This window comes from Exophiala xenobiotica, assembly GCF_000835505.1.
Source record: "Exophiala xenobiotica strain CBS 118157 unplaced genomic scaffold supercont1.5, whole genome shotgun sequence".
Classification (NCBI taxonomy): Eukaryota; Fungi; Ascomycota; class Eurotiomycetes; order Chaetothyriales; family Herpotrichiellaceae; genus Exophiala; species Exophiala xenobiotica.
Window position 1 is genome coordinate 60,417 of NW_013562490.1, and position 23,076 is coordinate 83,492.

At 50.4% G+C, this 23,076-nt stretch overlaps 9 protein-coding genes across 9 annotated transcripts; 6 read left to right on the top strand and 3 right to left on the bottom strand.

Moving 5' to 3' along the window:
* Window positions 1–3,055: 3,055 nt before the first annotated feature.
* PV05_07712 (uncharacterized protein) lies at window positions 3,056–4,706 on the bottom strand (the record flags this gene model as incomplete). The annotated part of the gene is made up of 4 exons (XM_013457169.1): window positions 3,056–4,178; window positions 4,232–4,364; window positions 4,421–4,610; window positions 4,674–4,706. 4 exons carry the CDS (start codon window positions 4,704–4,706, stop codon window positions 3,056–3,058), a joined length of 1,479 nt encoding a protein of 492 aa, XP_013312623.1.
* Window positions 4,707–5,641: 935 nt separating this feature from the next.
* PV05_07713 (uncharacterized protein) lies at window positions 5,642–6,588 on the top strand (the record flags this gene model as incomplete). The annotated part of the gene is made up of 2 exons (XM_013457170.1): window positions 5,642–6,247; window positions 6,307–6,588. The coding sequence occupies 2 exons, from the start codon at window positions 5,642–5,644 to the stop codon at window positions 6,586–6,588; spliced, it is 888 nt and encodes a 295-aa protein (XP_013312624.1).
* Window positions 6,589–7,147: 559 nt separating this feature from the next.
* PV05_07714 (uncharacterized protein) lies at window positions 7,148–7,459 on the top strand (the record flags this gene model as incomplete). Its single annotated transcript, XM_013457171.1, has 1 exon — window positions 7,148–7,459. One exon carries the CDS (start codon window positions 7,148–7,150, stop codon window positions 7,457–7,459), a length of 312 nt encoding a protein of 103 aa, XP_013312625.1.
* A 1,044-nt stretch (window positions 7,460–8,503) lies between these two features.
* Window positions 8,504–9,112, bottom strand: PV05_07715 (uncharacterized protein; the record flags this gene model as incomplete). Its single annotated transcript, XM_013457172.1, has 1 exon — window positions 8,504–9,112. One exon carries the CDS (start codon window positions 9,110–9,112, stop codon window positions 8,504–8,506), a length of 609 nt encoding a protein of 202 aa, XP_013312626.1.
* A 957-nt stretch (window positions 9,113–10,069) lies between these two features.
* PV05_07716 (uncharacterized protein) lies at window positions 10,070–12,772 on the bottom strand (the record flags this gene model as incomplete). The annotated part of the gene is made up of 2 exons (XM_013457173.1): window positions 10,070–12,673; window positions 12,725–12,772. 2 exons carry the CDS (start codon window positions 12,770–12,772, stop codon window positions 10,070–10,072), a joined length of 2,652 nt encoding a protein of 883 aa, XP_013312627.1.
* Window positions 12,773–13,819: 1,047 nt separating this feature from the next.
* Window positions 13,820–14,962, top strand: PV05_07717 (uncharacterized protein; the record flags this gene model as incomplete). The annotated part of the gene is made up of 2 exons (XM_013457174.1): window positions 13,820–14,242; window positions 14,297–14,962. 2 exons carry the CDS (start codon window positions 13,820–13,822, stop codon window positions 14,960–14,962), a joined length of 1,089 nt encoding a protein of 362 aa, XP_013312628.1.
* A 1,709-nt stretch (window positions 14,963–16,671) lies between these two features.
* PV05_07718 (uncharacterized protein) lies at window positions 16,672–18,783 on the top strand (the record flags this gene model as incomplete). The annotated part of the gene is made up of 11 exons (XM_013457175.1): window positions 16,672–16,772; window positions 16,826–17,030; window positions 17,089–17,158; window positions 17,215–17,370; window positions 17,425–17,600; window positions 17,659–17,987; window positions 18,044–18,135; window positions 18,194–18,390; window positions 18,444–18,489; window positions 18,559–18,641; window positions 18,691–18,783. 11 exons carry the CDS (start codon window positions 16,672–16,674, stop codon window positions 18,781–18,783), a joined length of 1,548 nt encoding a protein of 515 aa, XP_013312629.1.
* A 231-nt stretch (window positions 18,784–19,014) lies between these two features.
* On the top strand, window positions 19,015–19,377 carry PV05_07719 (uncharacterized protein; the record flags this gene model as incomplete). Its single annotated transcript, XM_013457176.1, has 1 exon — window positions 19,015–19,377. One exon carries the CDS (start codon window positions 19,015–19,017, stop codon window positions 19,375–19,377), a length of 363 nt encoding a protein of 120 aa, XP_013312630.1.
* Window positions 19,378–20,918: 1,541 nt separating this feature from the next.
* On the top strand, window positions 20,919–23,020 carry PV05_07720 (uncharacterized protein; the record flags this gene model as incomplete). The annotated part of the gene is made up of 7 exons (XM_013457177.1): window positions 20,919–21,190; window positions 21,237–21,247; window positions 21,298–21,453; window positions 21,498–21,879; window positions 21,924–22,008; window positions 22,057–22,095; window positions 22,139–23,020. The coding sequence occupies 7 exons, from the start codon at window positions 20,919–20,921 to the stop codon at window positions 23,018–23,020; spliced, it is 1,827 nt and encodes a 608-aa protein (XP_013312631.1).
* Window positions 23,021–23,076: the final 56 nt, after the last annotated feature.

Below are 23,076 nucleotides of genomic sequence, written 5' to 3' on the forward strand. Positions count from 1 at the left end.
TCCCGACGCTAATATCACACTTGGCAGAAATCTTTGCAACATATGTGCCGCTGCCCTTGATTGCTTAATCGAGCACCAACGAAGGCTGGAACAATTCTATTCCTGTTACTGAAACAACCCCAAGAGGCAAATCATGGGAGAATCCGCATTGGCCCACGATCGAAACAAAGTCTGTTGTTCTTTGGTCCAAGAATCAGCTGAAGATGGTCAGCATAAGCGAGGGCTTGCCTAATGCGGCCGAACTGCGCTACAAAGCACGCTACGGCAGAGGCATGTTTGAGATCCCGCTTTCTGCCCGGCGAAACTCCCAGAACCACGATGGCGGTAGAGGCGACCTTAAACTTTGGATACTGGTGCTTTCTTGACTGGACTACCCTACAATCGCCCCGAAATCTGGAGGGTTGTTATAATTTGGTAGCTGAACAATGGTATTACGTTTAAGGCGGATCTTGAGGCGATGACGAGGTCATCGACAACGCCGCCGTACAGACGATGCCTGTCTCCATCCAAGCCATTTTCCGTCCAAGTTGGTTCTTTGATCGGTGTTTCTCGATCTTTAGTTCCTTTGTTCGGGATCATGGTCATTGCTGGGCGGGAATCTGGCGATGGCATGGACCAGGAAGCAATCTCCGGGAGATGACATGTTCGCATTCTACTTTGAAGATATGGCCATGCCATAATTGACAGGTGGATTCCCGCCTAGACCGACGGAGTGACAGCTCAAAAGGGGGTGGGTATCCGTGGCATGCTGCTTTCTCTTCTGCTCTTCTTGCTCTTACCCTTGTTCCATCATACTCGTCTGGTGCTTTAGCATCGTTGATCAGACAAATACGCTACCAGCGGACATCTGTCTCCAAGAGCATCTACAACGCTGCTGTCAGCTGCCGAGGTTAAACTCGTTTATCCACAATCCCGTATCTTTTCTCGCCAGTCACCGTCGTGGGGTGACATTCGTCTGCGCCATCCATATCATTTTCTTGGGTTCTGTGGGGGACTTTCTTGTTAGCCGCATAGCCGAATTGGTTACGTCCTGCAGCCATGATTTCGCGGTGGAAGTGAGCTCCAGAATTTACAAGCTTGCGCAGTATGTAGTTGTCATCCTAACGCCATGACCGCCCTATCGCTAAGATTGATGTTCAGCTGCCGCCGAGAACGCCAAGCACACATATTTCCCCGCATTCAGAGCGATCAGATCTTGCGCTACGAGTAGTTTCTGCGCCACTTCCTGTTCCGCTAACCTTAACCCGCTTCTCCACCCACATCAAAAGCTCTCCTCTCACGCCTCTAATCATGATCCGTCCATGGTGCAATCTGGTACCTGTTCGGATGACAAGGACGAGTGTTTTTAGTGAGTCTAGCGTAGATACAGCCGACCAATTACTGTTGCCGATGAGATCTCGCCAATCCTGCAGAGTTTTGATATACGCCCAGGCAAAGGCAGAATTTAGGTCCCTTCTGAATGACAAAGGTTGACCTAGGGCGTTCGATTTCCGTGTTTTACGAGTTTGCCTGGGAAGTTGTCTCCTCCCTCCCATACCAGAGAAACTTCCTATCAGCTGGATATACGTACCGGCCAACTCTAATTGCCCGGGTATGCACGTTCTTTTTGCCTTCTCGGGTCAGGTATGAGCATAAAAGCTCGCGAATATGGGGCTCAGAAACATGGAGAAAGCGGATATGTTTTTGTGATAATTCAAGTGAACCAAAGGGGAGCTTTACGTCAAAAAGCGGCGGCTCATGCTGCATCCCAAAAAGAATGAGCACGACCAAGACACTGGAATTATATTGGTTAGCTTTCATTTACTCCCAGCAGCAGGCCAGATCCAGCGCGTCGTGTCGAACGGATTATGTGGGCCACTACGCGCACAGCTTCCTCCATCCGGCGAAGAAACTCGTCAAACGGCCTGAACCACGCGAAAAGATTCCGAGACTCCAAGATGCTCTTCCTGTTCTGGACCTTTGCCTGCGTGCTGGCCAAGCTCGACTTTCAGCCTCACCTCGACATGCTTCTACTCTGTTCATCTCGAATGCCCGGCCACGTCTTACACATAAGTGTGGTCAAGCCTCAAACCAAGGAGAGCCCATGGCAGATTCACAGAGCGCCTCCTTCCACTAACCATGTTGGCGAATTTTCACTACTGAGTAGTCCTCCGGGAACGGCCTCCTTCATCTCGGTACTCGAACCGTATCTCAATCACGTTCTTCATCCTTCTTAAGGGTGAAATCGCCCTCCGATCGAAACAGAAAGCGCACGTCGCAGGCTGCAAGATCACATGATTTGCGTCCTTGAAAAGAGCGGACTACGGAGAACGAGTAAGCGTCCGCTAGGCGTAGGATAGATACTGCCGACTACGTTCACACGACGATAGATACTGCATAACGACACAGAGAATTAAGAATGGCAGTGGAAAGATACTGAATATGCTAGTCATCCTCTAGACGAAACAGTAGTGAAGAAAGCATTGCTTTGGCCGGTATCCGCGAAGCTATGACACTCCGCGTCCTTGATTCGACAAACTTTCGCAGGGTAGTCTGCGGTGTTGGAAGTGAGTAACCGTCAAGTGATCTTCTATATATTTGGTGTCAAATATGGAAGAAGGGGTGAGTGAAGCGGCAAGACCGAAGAATACAGTCGAGTAATGCGGATATGAACAAGAGCTTCAGCGCTCGAAAGAAAGCCCAAGTATGCCATTGTTTCCCATCAATGGATGAAAGACGACGTTAGTCCGTATTCTCGTCACCGAAGCTTTGGGAATCTATTATCATTGGCTACACGGAGGTCTTCGACAGACTGGTGCGTGTTTGCTCGGTAATAGTCCGCCGAGCCTCCGCCAGCTCTTCTTCTGTTGCGACTCGCCTGTCCGTCAACTCCAGTGCCCAGGCACGTTTGCCAACGGCCAGCAGCTTCACCATCGCGACACGCGTGCTATCACCGCACAAGCGCAGGCTGGGCCGACCCTGATCACAGTGCCCGTGAATCAGACAACAAAGTTTTGACCACAGACGCCGGGTCGGGCGTTTTCCCTAGTATGCATAGTCTAACAAACTTACAGATTCAGTCTCCTTCCTCGCTGTCTTCATCGAGATTGATCTCCAGCCCATTCGCACCTTCCGTTACCCACAGGCTTGCAACGTACGCCAGGACCGCAAGCGCCATGAGGCACCAAAACCCCAACCCAACAACGTCAATCCGAAGCCCTTGGCCGAAGATAGCCAGTGCGCCAATGGGAAACAGTGAGCGACCCAGATTTCCGATGACGGTTCCAGCCGTGTGAATCGTTCCTCGGACGGAAGGGTGCGGAGTGCAGTCATTGATCAGCATTGTTGTTGCTGGTGTAACACCCGTCCGGCCAGCAATGAACAGCAGGATTACGCCCACCGTCGCGAGCCAAACGAGCGCTGGAGTCCCGTCGGCCCTCTGAGATGGTGCGGATGCTACGAGCGAGGGAAATGGCGCCAGAAAGTAGACAACCGGGAAGACTAGAAGAGCACAGCGCCAGATCCGGATGGTGCCAAAGCGATCTTGCAGCATTGGGTATACGATCAGTTGGAGAACCACGCCAATGGCTCCCAGGAGCGCCATGGCGAAGCCGACATCACGAGGCAGCATACCCAGGCCTCCGCTAAATCTGAAGGGAGGTTGGCGACTCTCTGCGTCTCCGATAGGCGTACTCAAAAATATCGCCCACAGGCTTGAGAAGGTACCTAGATGCCCAGCAATGACAAAGTGAGAAAGCAATGTACAAACGACATTGAATGTCCAGATTCGGCGAAATGGTAGCTTGCGCTTGCGTTTAGGTGGCTTAGGAATGGTAGGAGAAATCGCGGCCGTAACAGTAAGTGATACGGCCGGGTCGTTGTCGTCTTCCCGGATTGTGGCGTAGTCATGGTGGTCGACTGGCTCTCCGAAGAAAACCTGCTTGGCTCTTCTGATCGTCCGGTGCCATGGCGTCTCGTGAGAGTGCTGGATACTTTCGAGCGTTTCGTTGAGGCCGAAGAAGACGCCAAAGGCGGCAACCATGTACACAGCTGCAACGCATAGGTTGGGGGCGAGGTAAGGATAGTGTTGACTTGAGGCATCTCTTGCGTTGGAGCTGAGAATACCTCCTATTAGTGGACCGAGAAGATTTCCGGCGTTGGCAAACAGTGGAAGCAGAAGAAGAGCCCTTGCTCGGTATCTACGTGAGGTTCAGGGTGATGAAAGCGTGAGGAGCTGGAGAGGTGAACAAACTTTTTCTCTGGGTTGAGCTCCGCAACAACACATCTCGTCAGTGCGACATTGCTGCTCATCGATCCTCCAAGCACCTGCCATACAGTCGCTGCGATGAAACTTCGTGACAGGCCGTAGCCGAGATAGGAGACGCCTGCTCTCATATCAGCCTGGACTCACTCATGCAATCATGATCCAAGATTTGCTCACAGCAGCTCGCGAGCCCAATGAATAAGACTACTTTCCTCCCTCCGTATTCCGAGTCAGCGAGGCGACCCCAAAACAAGCCCGAACACACCTGGCCGGCAGTTTTAGCACTGATAAGGAAGCCTGCTTGGGCCGAGATAGCGGCGTCGGATAGGGAAGGGTCAAAGAACTTGAGTTGATAGAACATGTACGACTGAGAGAGCGAGTTAATTGAACAGAACCTATTCATTTCCTCGACCCGTGTGTAGACACATACCTGAATGGAGGTCTGAGCGAGGGGGTCAGCCATTCGGGCGAGACACAATATGGCGAGCTGACCTTTATGAGGTAGGCTGAGATAGGACACCTTTTTGGGCTTCTGTAGTGTTTCCGGATCGCTTGGATGGCCAACAGCATGTGTGTCTGCCATGACTTGACTGCGCAACGCGAGATGTCACTCTGAATGGACGTCCACGGCTAATGACTGGTATCGCCATCCACCTGAGGAAAGCAGAAGTCGAAGAGATGGGCAAGCAGAAAGTCGACACGAGCAGTTCGGCCCAAGATGGCATTTCGAGCGGGGACGCGCGTTGCGAGCGTAAAGTGACAAACACATCAAAGGGGATTCGATGAGCCGCCACGACCTTATCGTCACCTTGCATGAACCCCGCAGGAAGCAAGTAAGGCCCAATCGAAGGAGCATCATCCACGTCTTCACACTATTTCACTCTCGACACACGACGCGAAGGATTGACCCGGTCTGGGACCGTAGATGTATAAGGCGTACAAACAACCAGAGGCGATGAATAACCCGATAGGTTATAAGGTGCTGAGTCTGCCCTTCTGAAGCTTTGATAGAAATCAATAGGTGGTAATCATTGACGCTGTAGAAAGGTCAATGGTGAATCTATTCCGTCTATTCCCTATCTCCGAAAGACACTTAGCGATATAACACGGTAAACTATGGTAGAGTTCGTTTCAGGGTCGTCAGAAAACTTACCACTACAGAGGGACACAGAGAATGCTCGAACTGCTACATCGGTGCTGACTAAAAACTTACACTTAGCGGAACTGTCTAAATAATAAGTGAGTTGATTTGAGAAGATGGCTACTGCTCTGGCGCAAAGAAAATGAGTTGTTAGAGACAACTATATAAAGATCACGTCTAGAAAGCAAAAGTTGGGATAATATCTGGGTCCGATCATTGTTGAAAACTCAGATCTGGAACTTAACGTGGCTGCTCCGATGATTGAAGCGAAAGAGACGGTCGCCATTGTTGGTGCCCTTGGAACCCAAGGAGCTTCCGTGATCAGGACGCTCAAGTCATCGCCAATGACTTCACAGTGGAAAATGCGTGCATTGACCTCCTCACCGCAATCAGACTCAGCACGAGCTCTTAGCGAACAGGCCAACATCTCTATTGTCTACTGCGACGTCAATGAACCGGAGACCATCCGCGAAGCATTCCAAGGATGTACGCACATATTCGCAAACACCGCGTTTCATGGAGGGACTTTGTTTGCCAAAGGCCAGCAGGCTGCCGAGGAGCTTGAGCATGGCCATAGTATGAACCTCTTGCGCGCGGCAGCCGAGAGAAAATCTTTAAAGCATCTCATCCGGAGTACTTTGACGGATAGCTACGCGAGTAGCCAAGGTAAATGGAAAGTACCACATTTCGTGAGCAAGCAAGGCGCCAATGCATACATTCTTCAAGTGGATACGCTGACTACGACGCAGAGGGGCAACTACAAGAGCCAGGCTGGGGAGCCTGAAGTCGACAAAAGCACACTGATGGCCATTGGTGTGTACGGAAGCAATTTCCGGAACCATTCATACAGGCTCGTCAAGAAAGTGAGAGCCCTAGCATATGAATTTCGGACGCCAGCCTCGTACTGACGTCGCATTTAAAGTATGCCAAAGACGAATATGTGGTACAGCTCCTATGCCTACCAGATGTGCCTTTTTCAATTGCTGGCGACGAGAACGAGAACGTTGGGATTCTGGTACGTGCCATCTTCGAACAACCGGAAAAGTCAATCGGCACGTGGATTGCTTGTGAGTCAGAGCACATCTCCTGCCGACAATGGGTTGCGTGCCTGGACGCGGCGGCCAAGTCGCAAGGAGTTCAAACATCGATCACATTCGAGGAGTGTACCACATGCAATCTCTCGAAGAGAGATGGAGCATCCTAGGTAACGAAATCGGGCAAATGATGGCATACATTAATGAGGTTAAAGAACGAGCTTTTGAAAATACCAGTGGTCTCCCGGAAAGCAGCGCAAATCAACTTGGGATTCAGGCGGAGCTAGTACCTGTGAGTGTGTTTTATGAAAAGCTGGATTGCGTGACGCTACTGCGAGAAGTGGATGATGGTCAGAGGCATTTAGCAACGGCAAATCGGTAATAGCTTGCAATGTATCTCAAATGCATCATATCATAATTGAGCTTCACGCCCAGCTTTGACTGTATTGTACAGACGTGATATGCGCGACATGTCCGGCACGCAGTGATCCGAGGCTGTCCAGCCTGGACCCTGTCTGATGTTACCGGTACCATTTTCCGATTTTCCCGTGTTCGTACTACCTGCCAGCACGGAATCATGTTTGTCACGATCGAACAAAAAGTTCCTACGGGCATAAATGGGACGCAGGCTCTGTATACGATTCAGAATCATGTTTGCAGAGAGAACAAGCCCCTAAGCAGTGGCAGAATCTTACGCTGCCAAGTAACGAAGACGAAAGTACCTGCAGAATGGAATCTGATCCTCGGTCTACTCTCACACTTCCGACTGTCTACATCACCGGCCACAACGAGAAGGGCGAAGCAAGAGTGCAGAGCTCAACGAAAGAAGAGACAGAACCATACCCCAACTTACGTACGAGCGGAAGGATTGTATACACAACTTCAAAGTTCCCGCCTGAGTTGGCTGGCGATGAAGACATAATACTTCATCAAGCAGTCTTGGAAGGGGGAAAGCTTGGTCTTGTCAACCTAGGCGGAACTGTTTGTAGGATCGTCAACTTTGGACCAAAAAAACAATGTCATGATGCACAGAACACATAGTCTTGACTACGGATTAGTATTGGATGGCGAAATGCTGATGGGACTGGACAATGGCTGCACCTCGATATAACTCCCGGAATCGAGAGCCTACCCACAATATCTCGCCTCGATATCGACATGTTCAACGCTCAGCCAGCAGATAAAACAATACTGACATTTTTCATACCTGTATATTGTCCCGCCGCGACGCATGGAAGTATAGGTCCAGCGAACAGCGCTACATTTGTTATACCTATTGACGACGATCCAGTGTATTTATTAGAGGAGAAAGGCCTCGAATCATATCAAGAGGCAGGCACGGCGAGAGTATTTCCGAGTCACATTGCAGTCCGACTTCGCCTTAGCCGCACCTCATTATAACAACCGTTGGTGCGCAGGCCCTTTCCACATGCAGCCTGTCATACAGCACAAGGACATCAAAGATGTTGCTTCCTCATGGATGCTAGAAGAAACTGGGAGGATAGCAAAGAAGAACCTTGGACGGCAGCGTTTGGCAATCGCAATATCAAACACCAGCCGTAAACCTGGTGAGTTGAAGATCTCAGAGGGAGAGACAGGGAGCATAATGAGGCAAACCGATGTGGAACATTCACAGGAAGCTGGCAGCTTTCTATGCACATACGTACAAGCCGTTGAAAATCATAGTCAACTTATTTCCTGTATGACACATCTACTGCTCTTTCGCTTCTCTTCTAACCTAGCTTTCTATTTTTTCTTCGCTCTCATACCAGCAGATCGTTTTCCAACAGTCACCACCCCCTTGCCATTTAGCGGGCTGTCCTCAACTTCGTCGAGCAGATGTCTCCCTCCCCCGTCATGTCCTCCCTCAGCCATCGCACCCAACAAAAACCATGGAATCGCGCCTTCACGACAAGAGATGCACAGCGCTCACCACAATGTCACTGAATATGTATGTTCATCCCAATCCAATGCCTACGCTGATCTTACAACTTCGCCTCCACCAACATTGACGACCAGGAACGAAGAAGAAATCATTACAAACCACTCATTCTTCTCACCACTCCAACCCTTTTACCTTTAGACTCATTCAGTTTCTTCACTTTCGTCTTCCCACTCGGCGGTCAGTTTCGCAAAGCCCGGTTCTTTGAGTGAAAATACGTCGTCCATTGGTAGGATCACGTCTATACCACTCAGCGCGTTGCGCAACTCCGCCGCTGCCTCTCGAACTCTTGTGAGCTGCTTTGGGTCCTTTGGCGTGTCAAGTGCGGTACCTTGCTTGTCACCGGTGCCTTTGCCCTTGAAGTAATTCTTCCAATAATTGCAGATAGCGTTGATGGCCCATTCGAGCATCATGTCGTATTGGCGTCGAACGGATGCATCGGTGGCGTATTTCTTCAGGAATTCGTCTTCTTCAATTTTTAGCTGGTTTGTGACTTTCAATAAGTCCTTCAACAACTCCTGACGAGTGGGTTGGCTCTTGCTGATCCAGTCGTGGATAGCTAGCCAAATGCGTTGGAACGGGACGAAGTGATTGTATCTCCGGTAGTTCATGTCCCCGTCCACCTTTGCCACCCTTTTTTTGATATCGCCGTAGTCGAAAGGCGGACTACGGATACAGCTGAGTTCCGTCACCTTACGACTCAGAAAATCTTTATCCGCCTGTTGATCAAGGGAGTCGTATGTGATGATCATTTTGATTGAGGCTTGTGCAGCAAAGTGTCCGATGCCGGATCGTCGACGCTTGCTATCCGATATTCGAAATACTGTATAAAGAAGAGAAAGAACGAGAGACAGTTCGAAGGCTGTCGGCTTTCTTATAGTCCGGCTCCTTGGGCTAGAGCGAAAAGTACCGGACTTGAAGCTCTTGTGAGAACCAATTAATATTCATGTGCGTAATAAGTCAGCCAGCCACGGTATGTATGTTGATGGCGCCTTAGCCAGCCATTCTCTTTTGTCTGGGCTGAAGCTTTACGCTCTTTTCAGCCCATAGGCTTCTAAATTTCGTGTACTGGTCAGCAAAGCAAGCGGAGTAGCATGCATATCGCAGCCATCCAAGGAATCCCCTGCATTTCGATGGATTTTGGGGCGTGTATAGGTCGGACATATGGCTGAGCTGAAGGAAGACATGCAACGTTGCCGAAACGAGTCTCGAAGTCAGTTGCAGAACTGAGTGCTCTGAAGGGGTGAAGTAGTTTGTTGCTTATGGCCTCTATCTTCGGATGACTTGAAAGCCCGGCCATCAATGCATAGTTGCATCCATTCTATCTAGGCAGTCAGGAAGAGTTGCTCTCAACCGAGCGAGCCGGGGTTCAGCATCATTAGAAATCAGCTGACCTCAGCAGCAGAGCAGGGCGAATACGATTTTGGTCATGACAAGTTTCAGCTGAGTCTTTAGCTGTGCATCGTAGCTGTATCTCCTAGAAACACGAAGTAGGCGCGAGGAACGACCATAAGCTTAAAGTGTAAGATGAGTCAACGGAACACCTTCCCTTTCCCCTCCTGGCTTTCGCGAGGAGACTTGACTGAAGGTAACAATGTGGGAAGATTATCATGAGTGATTATTCCCCTCCATCCAACAGCTTTGCAGAAAGAGCTCGAAAGTTGAGACTTTCATGGCACATCGTCTCTGTAATGGCCAAAACCGGGTACCTAAATCCTCTCATCCACGCTAACCCAATCCTTGCCGTCATAATGGCTCTTCCAGAGATCACCATTCATTCCGCACGCGAAAACGTCGACTTGACTTCCATAGGCAACGGCACATGGGCTGTTGTAAATTACTTGTGAGATCACAAATTTGGCTCTGTCGTTGACAGCTCCGAGTTGTTTGGGGTCGAAACTCGTGTCCGTCATATGGCATACCACCTTACCCTTCCCGTTCGGATCGGTGTTGGCAGGCACGTCACGGCCTCTGACTGCTAAAACAAAACAGTTCGTGTCCGTCACGACTGCCACGGGCGCTGAAAGCATGTCCCTGCTTTCTAGCCAGACACGGGTGCCTTGAGCATAATCGTGACCCCACACGTGTTGAGCACACCAAGTTCCGACTTCTCCTGCGCCTGTCCAGACGAGCAGCCCGACATCATTCTTCCCAGGAGCAGTGACTGATGACATTGACAAGCTCAACACATTGCTTTCCTCTAGCCGGGCAGGCGGTGCAGGATCTTGGCCGTCCTGAAGCGTGATCCTGAACATGTTGGAATCGGCGACCTGACTAACACAGTACAACCGAGTTGAGCCGGAATCGTCGTTCAAGTTTATCAAATAAGGTTCACCATACCATGTCCTGCCCAAGGACAACTCTTTAGTCGTCCAGGTATCTCCAACCAGGTTTAACCAATGGATGGTTGCATCGAGAGTACGAATGGCAATATCGATCCGGCCGAGCTTGGTAGAGATGACTGAGGGAGCAGAAGCGTAGGTAGTGTCGTTGACCATTTTCCATGGTTGCCACTGGCCATTTGCGTACATCTTGTGCCATAGCTTGCGATCCACTCCAAGGGCGAATATATCACGCAAGTCTACAGAGCTATTGCCCCTGTAGATTGCCGCAATGTCGTGGTTGCCAGTGAGGGAAACTGTGTTGCTAGGTGTGAAGAGCTCCCAGCTTCCTGGAGATGACCTTGTTACTACCCCTTGTGGTGGTTCATTGATCCATTTCCGATAGAGGAGGCCATCTCCCGCCACAGCAAATATCTCGGTCAATCCGGAAGGTGTGCGATATGCCTTCGGATTTCCAGCCATGATCATTGGCTTCGAGCCCTGATTGCCTCCATGAGGAGCGTCTTTGCTAACTGGAAGTTGTACTGCAATTATTTGAGGGTCCGTTATGTTCTGGAACGGGGGTGGAGGAGGCGGATTGGAATTCACTGATGCTCCAGGCACACTATCCTTCGCCTTGGGGGGGTTGACAACAACTGCAGAATCGGAGGAATGCGACGATGACGGGCCTGATGTGACTTGTGGGTGCTTTTCGTCGTCCGCCTGAGCTAGCACAGCATCAATTGCGCGTTGAGGGTTCTGGGTCACGAAGTCAATCTCTCGCGTGATCATTGCCATCTCCTTTTTGATGAGTTTCTTCATACCAAGAAGAGCTCCAATTTCGACAGGAACAGCGTTTGGAGAAGCGGAGACCTGGTAGTCAGTCAGGTTGCTGGCGATGTCGCTGACTTGTTTCAAAAGGCTCTTGTACTCCAAAAATTGGTCGAGAAGATCATTCGTATAAACTGCAGCCATATCGTAATCAAGAGAACTTGCAGTCCACCAAGACGGAGTGTATTTGTGGAAATCTTTCAGGTGGTCCCATTTAGTGATGATGGCATAACCTGCATTGTTGTCAGTATTAAGAAAGTACCGGGATAATTGGTATTTGAAAGAATGGCCCGGAACAGGTGGTAGAGTAAACTCACAGTATTCAGGATGCGCAGAGACTCTAGCTGGGAACTCTGTAGCGGCTTGGAAGAGGCTCGTCATGTTCCACTCTTGCTGAGGGTCCTTGATCTGACCACCACCTCTCCAATTGACGGCATAATTGACCTCGCTTAGTGCATCGCTGCTTGTTTTGTCAAAGCCACCCTGGCCTTCACCCTGAAAAGCAGTCATCTGGACGCTGAGGCTGGCTTTGATATGCTCAACACTATCTGTGTCCTTAGTCACCATGCTGACGATGGCATTGAATTCGCCACCCTTGACCCATCCAGAGATGAAGCCATCTCCATAAGATTTGATAAATTGCTCCTTATCTTCGATGACAGAGTCGACCTTGTTGAAGGTCAGGGTACTGGTATCAGGTTGTACAAGATCATTCATGACTTTGACTGTCAAGATGTAGGTCAAGCTGCTTTGCTTGACCTTGTCTTCTTGTACAAATGCACCGCTTCCACTGGCCGTGACGGACCCGAACTTCACAGAAGCCGCAGCAGAGATGTTGAGATTCTCAAGTGCATCAGAGACTTTGTTCGTCAAGGTGGTTTTGTAATCAACAACCTGAGGGACAGCATCAATTGGTGCGACGGGATACAGCTTGATGCTGGGATCCGTCGACCCGGCCAACGCTTTCACCGCGCGTGGCTCGACAACGGTGTTGCTGGTTGGGGGCACGATGGTTGGCACCGCCGTAGAAGCACTGGCAGAAGTATCAGACGGCTGTGTGATGGTACCCAAGGGCGGCGGAGCAGTAAATTTCAACTCCTTGCTGTCTGTGAATGTCACGACGTTTTCCATACACACTTGCTGCAGGTAGGTGTTGTAACCCTGGGGTTGTCAGTTCTTGAGGGTGACACGAAGCCATTAGTATCGACTTACCTGACCAAGTCTCATAGACTGGTCAAAGGGCACAAGTATCAAAGGCATCTTGAAGTGGGTTGGGTTTCAGAAAGTCGGAACAAGCAACAACAATTAGAATAGAGCAATGCGCTGATACAAAACGAAAGAAACCCGAGCTTATAAGCTGGTCAGCATCTGTCTTACCGTTCTCAAAATGCTTTGCAAAGTGCGGTCTGTGCTGAAGCTGAATAGCCGTTTGAGCATGGGTGTCGCACAACAGGCTTCGACTTTCAGCTGTGCGCTTCAGCTGTGGTGTGTCTCCGGCACTCAGTCAGCCTTCGCAAGGCTGAAAAGCGAGCCGGCTCTGTTCCATCCAAAAAGAGCAACTCATCTCTTGCGTGGAATACATGCATTGCATGGTGTACAAACGACCCTGCTGGAAATGGAAGTGTGCAAAGTTGAATGGAGGATTGAATAAAGTTGAGGTTCACGTGACGACACTTTAGCAAGGTTCATCAAGCGTGGTAAATGGTGGCTGGCTGCGGAAGAGCAAGCTGAATAGCTTCCCAGCTTCTTCCCCTGTGCCATTACTCATCAAACCCCAGGCGACTCCTATTCGACAGGAGCACTAAGAGCTGTAGAACGGCTGCCTATTCGAGATCGTTAAATGCATATGTTTCACATTATGGCAAGCCACACTGCTGCCGCTCAATGAGTTTGGCCTCCCTGTGGGTGACGGCATGTTGTCAGCTTGTTGGGTTCGAAAAGCTCAAGCTGAAGAAGATCTTGTGTGACACGGTATTTAGAAAGTGCAAAAATACGGCCCTTCGTGCCTCCTGTCAGTGACCGAACCAATTGAGGAACAGAAGTTGGGCCTCCTTCAAGGTATATCGCCTGCCTTGACTCCGTGCAGCTTCGAACGATTGCATCTAAAATTGTTAACGTGGTTAATCCAAGCTAAGTTAGAGTGCAGATGCCAGAGTCACAAACTACCAATCTCTTATAGCAGGACTTGTAACCTTTCAACACCCCGTTCACGAGAGACAGTTGGAGTGACCGTGGTGCCTCTACGCAAGACACCTCCTCCGCGGATATAGACTTCTATTTGTCAAATTTACCAGCTCTGGAGCAGACATGGAGCAGGATAATGACTGGGATGTTCGGCTCCTCTCAATCGACAAACAAGCTGCAGCAAAGGCGCCTTTCGATGTCCCGGCTCCCGATCTGAGCACCTTCCAACGTCCGAGTAAGCCATTCGGACCAAAAAACTTAGAGGCACAAGTGTTTGACATTGGCCTCTTCTCGGGCTTCGATTCCGCCCGAGCAAATTCGCCAGATCTTGGGCCGTTCCAGACAGATACGCCGTTTGAGGCTTCCGATAGCTACGACCTAACTGTCACCCTATTAGGCCGAAATAGCTTTTCAGACGTTACCAGCACTTCCTCCTCGTCATCTTACCAGCACCTGTCCGCTTCTGTGGGCGTCGGAGTCGACTGTGTCGTCTTTGGAGGGTCCGTTTCCGTTGCTTACGACAAATACATCACAACAAATACTGATGTTAGTTTACTAGTTGAATCAAGGCCCCTTCTGATAAGTGGCTGACGGACATAGGGCCTTAAGCATAGCCAACACGCCGTATGTTACGACACTGCTCTTCGATATCAGACTGCACCGACTTTGTCACAAGCTGCGAAACAGACGCTTCGCGAACAAGGAGAGGCCGCTTTTCAAGCAAGGTTTGGCGACTACTTTATCGGCGGGTTCGTGACCGGCGCAGAGTCGGGTCTGCTGATGTCGTATGCCCACAGCGATCAAGAAGAGCTGGAAATCACCCGCTTCACCATCACCGTTAAATTTCTCTTCTGGAGCACAAGCCACGACGAAATAACTGTTCACACTGATATAATCGAGAGTTCATCGTTGACGTTCACGTCATTCAACACGCTTGACCCGGCTTCCTCGAGGATCAACGCTGGCCCAGGCCCGGGCGGTATTGGGATTGCTTCGCAGAGCCTGCCCCCGGACGAAACACGAACAAGGGTACAAGACATAACGCTGGGTACTCAAGACCTATCGGCGCAGATATCTGAAAGAAGGCCTCTTCTTTTCAGGACACAGATGGGCATGCAGAATTGGAAGGACGGTGGCACATTTAGCGTTGCCCATTCCGCATCGCGGTTGATGAGTATGTACGCGTCAGGTATTCTTTTGCAGATCCAGCTCGTCCCATACGCTATATTGCGGGAGTATCAGGAAGTACTTGGGTCCAAAGCATGAGCAACCGGACTACGAGCATTGGCCGCTGAGGGGCGCATCGTTGATAGGGAAGCCTGGCAAGTTTTCGAAGGCCTCTTGGTGCTATGCCGAGCCCTGACAGCACGCATGAGAATAGTTTCAGTGTGTAAATTTGCATCACTTGTTTGGCTCTGCTTATAGGGATATGGCGATCTGATTGGTCGGCTTGAAAGTGCATTCCAGCGAAAGCCTTTGCATAATGCAGGAATGAAGTGCTCCATGCTCGATGGCGTAAAATTCACGGTGCCGCGTTCATTCGTAACTGGTATGCTCCTGTCTCCAGACAATATTATATGTGCCGCAATCTCTTGCGGCCACGATTCGGTTCGGTCAGCACTGCATGTATATTGAACTTCGCTTGTCACTTTCTAGGCTCCAAGGGAATGTCAGCAAGATCTACGTGCTGTCCTCACCATCCCTTGCTCAGACGTAAAGTGAGAACCAACACCAATCGTCGATGTGTCTTTTGTTTTGAGGATTGCGAAAGAGATGTCAGCGTCCTGTCTGCTTGGGTGGCTGGTGTTGGATTCGTTTGTTCGGTTGTTGTTCGTGGGTGCCAAGACCACCTGGCACTAGGACCAATTGGTCCATAACGCCCATACTCACCTAACACTCTAGGTGACACTCCTCGAGCTCATGGGCGCTGGAATCTGGTCTTGGTACCTACAAAGATGTCGACACAACCACTTGTATCGCCATAAGCCAAAATAAATACCATCGTTGCTCACGCCTACATTCGAGTTACAAGATTGGAGAGAGCAAAAAGGGCGCCACCATTGGTATTGGCGAGAGTGGCGCAGCTGAAGGATAGGTCTCGGCCCAGAAGCTGCACGGAATCACTCCGTATTATTTCTGGGATCCAGGCAGGCCCATGTCGATGTTTTCAAGAAATCTAACATGACCTCACGAACCGGGATTGACCCAACTTCTAACTCCGGATCTGTTGGGCACTCAACCGACCGGCATGCCGTTCGACAGTTCTCAAGCGTAGGCCTGCATACCCTCGGCAATGTTGAGATGGGCCATGAGCAGTTGGAGGCAATTAGAGACAGCTCTTCCCCGCAGGAGCCTGTCCGGGGTGCTCTGGCGAACGAGGGTTGAAGCATGCGCATTGTCTTCAGGATAAACACACTGGTCGTTTTGGCCAGTCGAATATGCAAAGTATCATACTATGCTGTTTCCAGGGGTCTCTCCAGGCACGGTCATTGCCGATCTGGTAGGATACGGTTAGAAGAGGCTTGAATCTGCAGCTAGCGAATCTTGTCTGCGTAAGTTTTTGTGGACACAACGTCGATGCCTCGGGGTCGATTTCCCTCCTTACATCCAACATCAAACTGGTCTCTGCCCCGAACTGCTCTTCCCTAACCTTCGAAGCATTATTGCTGTTCTACAATCCCCTTTCTCTAAGTCGCCATGTGCGGAGAATCTGGGGATCGCTTTCTTTCCCCTCGAAGGACGCCCCACACTGTGCTTTGAGTACGCTCCCGAATGAGGAGAATGGTGTGGAAAGTGCAAAGGTCGCTAGCCTGGTGTCCCACCTGCGCCTGCCGACTTTTATTCCACGATGTTGCGTGTCGATTCATTTTCTTCTTGCAAGTCTTTCGGTCGTCCTCGGCCTCTTCACATTAACTGAATCTTTCTCATATATCTGGAACAAGCGCATACGTTGTAACGCAATCGATAGTCTAAATATGACGTCGACGTCTACTCCTACATCTCCCGCTGGGGAAGGTCACCTCGAGCATCGGTTCTCACGACTCACCATGATCGGATTGACATTTGGCATCCTAAAGTACGGGCCCTTCAATTTCAGCAGCTTTTTCGGCTCCTCTGACCAACGCACAGCACTTGGATATGTCTTGCCGGTTCACTAGGCATCGTGATGCCATCTGGCAGCTCGGTTGCATTTTTCTATGGCTTCATCTTCTGCGTCGTCTGCAACTTTTGCCTCTCTGCAAGCGTGGGAGAGTTGAGTTCGATCTGGCCCACTGCTGGCGGCCAATACCATTATGCATTTGCACTGTCGAGCGAGCATTGGAAGATGGCTATGGTGAGTCCCCAAGGTGACGAGCCAACGCCTACCCTCCCGGGTCTGACAATTTGTGAAGAGCTTCTGGGTTGGATGGATCAATATCGCAGGGTGGCTGACACTGATTACCACTGAAGCCTTCTTCGCATGTAAGCACACAGTCTGGGGTGTTATCACAATCCAATAGCCGTGCTAACCTCCTCAGCACAATTCATTTCAGCCGCTGCCGTTGTCGGATCGAATGGAGCATATGTCATCACCCCATGGAAGACGTACTGTATCTTCCTGGCCGTGTCTGCTTTTGCAGTCGCCCTCAATATCTTCGGTTACCGCATACTGAATCGATGGAATGAATTCGCTCGTAAGCATTGATTGGCGCCTTGAAGAGGGTGAACTCAATTGACAAACTGCACAGTATTTTGGTCCATCACTGCTTGCATCGTAGTCAGTATCACAATTCTAGCGACAGGCAACAAAACATCGGGCAACTTTGTCTTCACCAATTTCACCAACACAACTGGCTGGAGTGATGGAATGGCCTGGATGCTGGGTCTGCTCCAGTCCGCACTGTCACTGATCGGCTTCGACGCGGTATGCACCCATAGACTGTTGCTCTCTTATCAGCATGGTCGTCTGACAAGAATGTTAGGTTGCGCATATGACGGAGGAGATGAAGATACCAAGGCGAGACGCTCCCCAAGCGATGGTTGCAGCTGTGGGCATCGGCGGCACAACGGGTATCGTGTTTATCTTGGTCATGTTGTTCAGTATCGTCGATGTGGACACTATTTTGAAGACCAGCACCGGTGCACCGGTGATCGAGATGATCCTCCAGGCCACAGGGAGTCCAGCTGCTGCCGTGGTTCTCAGTTGTGCCCTCGCAGTCTGTTTTCTGAATGGCACCAATGGTTGTGTCACCTCCGGCAGCCGACTTCTCTGGGCCATGGCTCGAGATGACGGCGCTCCTTTCTCTAAATTGTTGGACCTTCACTTCCATCGTTGAAATATTTGATTTCGTACTGATGACGTTCTAGTCTCGCACACATCCACCCTGGTCTGAACGTGCCTGTCAGAGCAATTCTAGCGGCCGCAGTGTTCAACATCCTCTTCGGGCTTCTCTATCTTGGTATGTCGTCCCGGGAATAACGGCCCCTATCTCTACAACTAACCGCAACCGAAAACAGGACCTACAGTTGCATTCAACGCCTACTGTGCTAGTTGCACCATCTTCCTCAATCTCAGCTATGCGATCCCCGTCACCTTACTCCTGATCCAAGGGCGAGGGTTGGTGAAGGAACAGCGGCCTGTTTTCTACCTCGGGCATATCAAGGGCTATATTATGAACGTTATTGCCGTCTGCTTTGTCTACGTGACATCGATCGTAGGTACATGATCAAGATGATCTGAAAACCATATTAATGACCCCTTGCGCAGTTTTTCTGTTTCCCTGGAGCACTTCCGGTGGATGCATCAACCATGAGTACGCCTCGGGACTTCTTGCTCCAGTGCAAGGTTTAGACGCGACAGCTGAAGCTGACACTTGCTACAGATTACGTATCCGCAGTCGTGGGCATTTTTCTAATGTTTACTTCCGGACTGTGGTTAGCCAAGCGAAGACAGTACAATGGACCGGTAAGCTTGATTGACCACCGGATGCAGACTCTGTGCTGACACTCGTCAGCAATTCGAGATCATTCTTGGAAACGAAGCGCCAAATGGGCCACATCCCCCGGATGAGAGCAAGCCTGGAGCAGAACAAGCAGAAACACTATAAATGCGCCAAGCTGCGAAGATAGGTGGCGCCCACGGACGCGGCCCGACACACATTTTAGGGACTCGACCCTTTCGGAGAAACGGTTTTCGGTGGCGGGCGGTTTTCCGTGCCTTAGTCTCGCCCCACAGTTTATGCCACCACGTGCATTTCCGGCTCCTGTTCGTGTGTACTCCTTATGGCGAGGTGACTTTGGTAGCCTCTGGCAACGTCTCGGACGTCGTCGGCTTTGGAATGAGTCCGTCGCGAAAAGACTGCCGGGTTGCAGGAGGAAGCACGGTCGTGACTTTCTCACCGGTGATGCTATGGGAGCTTCTTGACCCGCAAGTTCTACAAGATGCGCAGAAGCCATCCACCGGCCCTGACTTTGCTTCTCAGGCCGTCAGCGTGGGAGACGCAAGCATCCGCATCACGACACACTTTGCGCACCCGTTAATGGAGGAGAAGAATCAGATGGACCGATCGTCCCCTCCTGATGATAACCTGGCCTCTGCCGACCCGTTTTCACCGCGCTTCCAAGAGTTCGAGCATATACCCGTCGACGACTTCTTTCCCTATCTTACACCGGGTGAATTGAATTGGTTTCGCCCGTCCTAGGTCTTCAAAGACCAGGCGGCTTCAGCATAAATCATGGAGCACGGCCGAAAGGTTTTTGACAGGCTATCTCACCTGTTCTATGAATGGATCATCACATCATAAGGAAAGGCTATATCTCCATCAATAGACGTGACACTGAAGTTCGCGACTGACTGGAACCCCAGGCTGAAGTAGACCGGCTCACCCATCGGCGTAGCAATCAACGTAACCACATCCAACTCCATCGTTGGGGCCATGTCAATGCCGGAGAGAACAAGCCGTTCGGCGTAGCCGTGGCCCTGAAAATCTGGATGTGTGGCAAGAACGGCGAGATAAAACTGGTTTGCACCGTACACATCGTTCAAGTACTTGTTGTGTGCTTTGCTGAGTTTCTGGTCAAAGTCCACGGCTCTCGTGCTGTTCTCGTCCTTGTGAGTGCATTTGGAAGCCAGAGCCAGAGTTTTGTTAGCTCATTTACGTCCCAAGTGCCAGCGTCGGACATAAGAGTTCCTGCCGATATTGGTCCAAGCGAAGAGAGCGGAGTGACATACTATGCCCTGGGTTCCAGTCTTGCTTGCTTGGTCCTCGTCGATCCACCCAGCCCGCTACGGAGACTAGGCTGCCGTTTCCGAGACCACGATTTCCTGGCAAGACGATGACTTGCAACGTGAAGAACGGGACAGACATTGCCTGGAGGATGCTTTCGTACGTGCACCGCCAATGCTCAACGGGATAGTTGTCCTTGAATTGGTATCGGTATTGGAAGCGCGGCGATGGATCAAACGCAGCGTTCAAAACGTTTACGATAGCTGCTGCATCGCTGATCGTAGCGTTTCGGAGTATAGGGCCGGAAGTAAGAATTTGTTGGGGAGTTGAAGCGGCAACAAGACACGCAAAAAGATCAATCGATAGCAAGCATAAGCAGGGCAATGGAAACAACATACTTGGGAAACAAGAACTTGTCGCACTCTTGTGGCTGATGATGTTCCGAGGTCGCGCTGCTCTCAACAGTTTCGGAACAACTTCTTGGATGAAAGGCAGACGTCACAGTAGAAGAAAACGACCAGGGTTTCGACCTGTCCATCCTCTGTCCTGGGTTCAGCAAGGTTGGCGCCGTACGTTGCACCAACTTCTACGTATCAAGGCGCCAGACGCTGTTGTCCGCACTATCTTGGCCCGAATTTTCTTGCCCCATGGCATTCGGGCTTGGTTTCGTACAGTCATGTTACTTCTGCATTGCTGTGCCCTGCCTTTCATTCCCAGCAAATGGAAACACGTAGTTTGATCGTCCAATTGGCAATGCTGGTGACCTGCTCCCCATCATGGCGAACGGGGTAGGCCCGCTTAGGAAAACATGGGGTTTGTCTCCTTGGCTTCTATCTTACTCGTACCGTGGGGGTCCCGACCTGCCACTTGCCCACATAGTCTCCAAACATGGGGAATGGCGGGGTGAGCATTAGCGATGAGATTGATCGTTCTGTCCTAGATTTGTGCAGAGTACTTTTACTCCCTGCCTGGCTCAGAATCTCGCCAGTTTCACCACTTAGCAACCAGCAACACAGATGGATACTTCCAATATTTCGTTGTCCAAAGATGTCCCCGTATATCCCGCGGACCACTCCGGGATTCCAGAGCGCCTCGTCGCCAAGGTAGTACGGGAGAAAGAAAGACTATCAAAGAACCAGACGAAGGGACGCACAAGCGAGAGGAAGAGAGGAGTGGCGATTCCCCAAGGTGTTGGGAAAGACCAGTTCTTCAGTGCTATTGAGGATCTATCTAAGCTTCTTGGAAATGCCAATGTCAAGGTGAATGATCAGCCTTTGGAAGACGGATGGTAAGCCTTGCATGTTGCTCACGCATTCGTGGCTAACAACATTTAGGTACATGGAGCGTCAGACATCTCAGGCCTTCACCGCTTGTCGTTCCTAACGTTTTTTGCAGATCCCAATACTCACGACGCTTTCATGATACTTGATGGTGAAGAGACCGTCTCTTCAGCAGCCGTATATCCAGGAAATGTCGACGAAGTTCAGGCTGTGGTCAGATGGGCCAACAAGCATTTGATCCCTATTTACCCGATCTCTATGGGCAGAAATTGTACGTCAGTTTTCCAAGCCGCGTCACCGAACTAACATCACCAGTGGGATACGGTGGCGCGGCCCCAAGAGTTCGTGGCTCTGTGGTGGTTGACCTTGGAAAGCGAATGAACAAGATCCTCGACATCAACCCAGATGATTGTACCTGTCTGGTTGAGCCAGGAGTTACCTTCTACGCACTCTACGAAGAAATTCGCAAGCGAGGCTACAAGGTCTGGATCGATTGCCCTGACCTTGGTGGAGGGTCCATTGTAGGTAACACCCTGGATAGGGGTGTTGGTTATACTCCATACGGTGATCATTGGGGTGTTCATGCCGGACTAGAAGTTGTTACTCCGACAGGAGAGCTCTTCAGGACAGGCATGGGTGCACTGCCAGGAAATAATACCTGGCAGAGTTTTCCTTATGGCTTTGGTCCCATGTCGGAGTAAGTATGACCAGCACACCTTGTGCTGCTCTAACATTCTCAAGTGGACTGTTCTCTCAATCCAACTTTGGCGTTGTGACGAAGATGGGCATGGCCCTTATGCCTGATCCTGGTGAGCATGAGAGTTTCGTAAGTTCATGAAGGTAGAAACTTGGAGTCATGCTCACTGCTATCCAGATGTACACCTTCCAGGAAGAAGATGACTTACAGCAGCTCGTAAATTGCACGCCTTTCTCAAAAATCATGCTGACATTGCTAGATCGAAATCATTCGCCCACTACGAGTTGCTAACATCCTTGAAAATGTGGCGCAAATCCGTCACAGCATCATCGAGGTTGCCGTTGGCGGTCAGTCTCGCAAAGAGTTCTATGATGGCGATGGAGCCATCCCAGACGAGGTCCTACAGAAGCATCTCGAATCCACGGCGCTCGGACGCTGCACCTGGATATACTACGGCACAAACTACGGGCCCAAGCACATTCGGCAGTACAAACTGGACATCATCCACCAAGAATTTATGAAGGTACCAGGCGCCAGACGAATTGATCCGGATTCGTTATCAAAGGACCATTACTTCTGGTCTCGGGATCGAATTGCTTCAGGGGAACCAGATTTTGAGGAACTATCCTATCTTAATTGGGTTCCAAATGGAGCACACCTTGGTTTCAGTCCGATATCGCCCACTCGAGGGCCTGACGCGTTGAAGTTGTGGAAGATCGCCAAAGAGCGCCATCACCAGCACAAGATTGACATGTTTTTGGCATTCGTCGTTGGACTGAGAGAAATGCACATGATTGTCCTTGTGATCTGGGATCGAGATGATCCTGAAAGAAGACAAGCTGTGGACACTTGTATGCGTCAAATGATCGATGACTGCGCTCAACAGGGCTACGGTGAATATCGTACTCACATTCTTTTTCAGGATCAGGTTGCTGCCACATATAACTGGAATGATGGTGCTTTGATGAAGTTCAACGAAAAGCTGAAAGACGCTTTGGATCCTAATGGCATAATGGCTCCTGGCAGATGTGGTATATGGCCAGCTCGCTACCGAGGTCGTGGATGGGAGATTGGTAAAGAGGGCAGGGATACTTCTGAAGGAAACGGTGTACATCCGCCTACTGCTAGTACTAAGCTTTGAGCTTCAGACTGGTAGTGGACGAGAAAACAATTCCACGGCGATTTATATTATTCCTG